This window comes from Myotis brandtii, unplaced genomic scaffold (genome assembly GCF_000412655.1).
Source record: "Myotis brandtii unplaced genomic scaffold, ASM41265v1 scaffold411, whole genome shotgun sequence".
NCBI lineage: Eukaryota > Metazoa > Chordata > Mammalia > Chiroptera > Vespertilionidae > Myotis > Myotis brandtii.
Window position 1 is genome coordinate 1,490,169 of NW_005365804.1, and position 1,873 is coordinate 1,492,041.

The 1,873-nt window shown below is 60.5% G+C and overlaps 1 protein-coding gene across 1 annotated transcript in view; it reads left to right on the forward strand.

Moving 5' to 3' along the window:
- Positions 1–1,873, forward strand: part of PLLP (plasmolipin) — a 31,293-nt gene that overhangs the window by 28,248 nt on the left and 1,172 nt on the right. The window contains exon 4 of the mRNA XM_014545523.1: positions 1,465–1,587. Coding sequence (XP_014401009.1) covers positions 1,465–1,587 — 123 coding nt within the window. The remainder of the gene's footprint in view (positions 1–1,464; positions 1,588–1,873) is intronic.

Genomic DNA, 1,873 nt, shown 5'->3' on the forward strand with positions numbered 1-1,873 from the left:
AGGGCTGTGTGTGCAGGGCTGTGTGTGCTGGGCTGTGTGTGCAGGGTGGTGTGTGCAGGATGCTCTCGGGTGCAGCAGGGCGTCCACCCGCTGCCTCCAGGGTGAAGCCCCTGCAGCGGGCGAGGGTGGAGTCCCAGGTTTGCCCAGGTCAGTCTCCTCAGGACAGAGCGGGCACAGGAAGTGCCCCGGCCAGACGCAGAGAAAGCGCTGGCTTTTTTTCTCTGACCCGGAAAACCCCTGCAGCTGGGATCTGAGGCTCTCAGCGAGCAGAGAGGAGAGAGAGGCACATGATTGTAAGACAAGCAAGGCTGGGACTAGGCAGCATTGTTTGCAATTCAATGACTTTTTAAACCGAGGAAACGTGAGTCATCCTCAAGACAGACCGGGTCTGTTGGATCTTGACATCACTGGCAGGAGCCAGGCGGCGTTTGCAGCAGGAGCCGGGCTTGCAGGGAACGTCCTGGGGCGAGGAGGGGGTCCAGTCCCCCGCCCCATGGCCCTGGAGATGGAGGGGCCCCACTGCCTCCAGCCTCACGGTTGATGGCAGGCGGTTCCTTTCCCAGGCCATGACGCAGGCCCTCTCTTACACTCCCAGGCCTTTTCCCAGAGGCTGGGTTGGGCTTGCTGAGTTGGGGTTTTTCTGGGATTTTACCAGGCTGGCAAGATATGCGTAATGGGTTAGGAGTGGGTTCTGGGGAGCCCAGTACCCATCGGCCCACAGGGACCCCCTCCACTCGGTTCCAACTGCTGTTAGTGGGAAGCAGGCCGCCTGGTGCCAGATCTCCTTGTATTTTATGATTGAAAGATTTTATGAAATCTTCAGGTTTTCATATGAAATCGAATTTTACAATGTTGGTGATTTTATAAATAAACTATGGGATGAACCGAGCATGTCTGAGGGCCACCAGTTCGCAGTCTGTTAAGACCATGGACTGGCTCCAGGGGCCACGGGTTGGAGAAAAGGCACCTGGGCCTGGCTGTCCGCTCAGGGTCCTCCCTGCCAGTCTGGCTCAGGATCCTGCTGGGGCCCGACCCTGGCATTTGACGTGGGGCCTTGAGCCTAAAATGTGGCCCAAAGGGGAACAGATTCCTCCCACTTGGGGCAGAGCGGGGTGTGGGACCCCCCGCCCCCAGGCCTGCAGTGGGAAGGGGCGGGGGAGGGGGGCCTGGGCTCGGCCCTGCGTGGACATGGAGGCGCGGCCTGGAGTCTTTAGCTGATGGGCGCGCTCAGTGACTGGCTGGGTTCGGCCTCTTGCCGTGGGGAATGGGTCTTGCCCGCTGGGCATGTCGCTGCCCTGACCAGCTCCCCGCTGCCTTGGTGTTTGTGCTCCGCTCAGGTGTCTCCATCCCCATCCTCAAGGGCCAGCCCCTCCTGGCTGCTCAGGGGGGTGCAGGTGGGAGCCCTGAGGTCCCAGTTAGGGAAGTCTCGAATCTTCAGCCGGTTCTCTCTCCTCCCGCCCCCAGCTGATGGCATTTAACATGGGCGCCACCGTTCTCTACATCACGGCCTTCATCACCTGCTCCGCTTCGGTGGAGCAGACGTCCCTGAAGAACACCCGGCCGTACAACCAGCGCGCGGCTGCCTCCGTGAGTACGGCTCCCTGGGGCTCAGCAGCGACCGGGGATTGGCCAGAGCGAGGGCTGTGCCCCTGGACCCCACTGCTCCCTGGTCTGAGGCCAGGCACCTGCCACCTCCCGAGTTCTCGTCCTAACTCAGCAGGTCTCAGGGGAGCCCAGCCTTCGGTCCCCCCACAGTTAACAGAAAGGCTCGAAGGAGCACCAGGCTTGGGAAATACCTCGTGGTGAATGGGAGTTTGGGTTAACCTTTGAACTTGGCTGTCAATCAGTTGCAACTCACTGACTTAGGATTGTA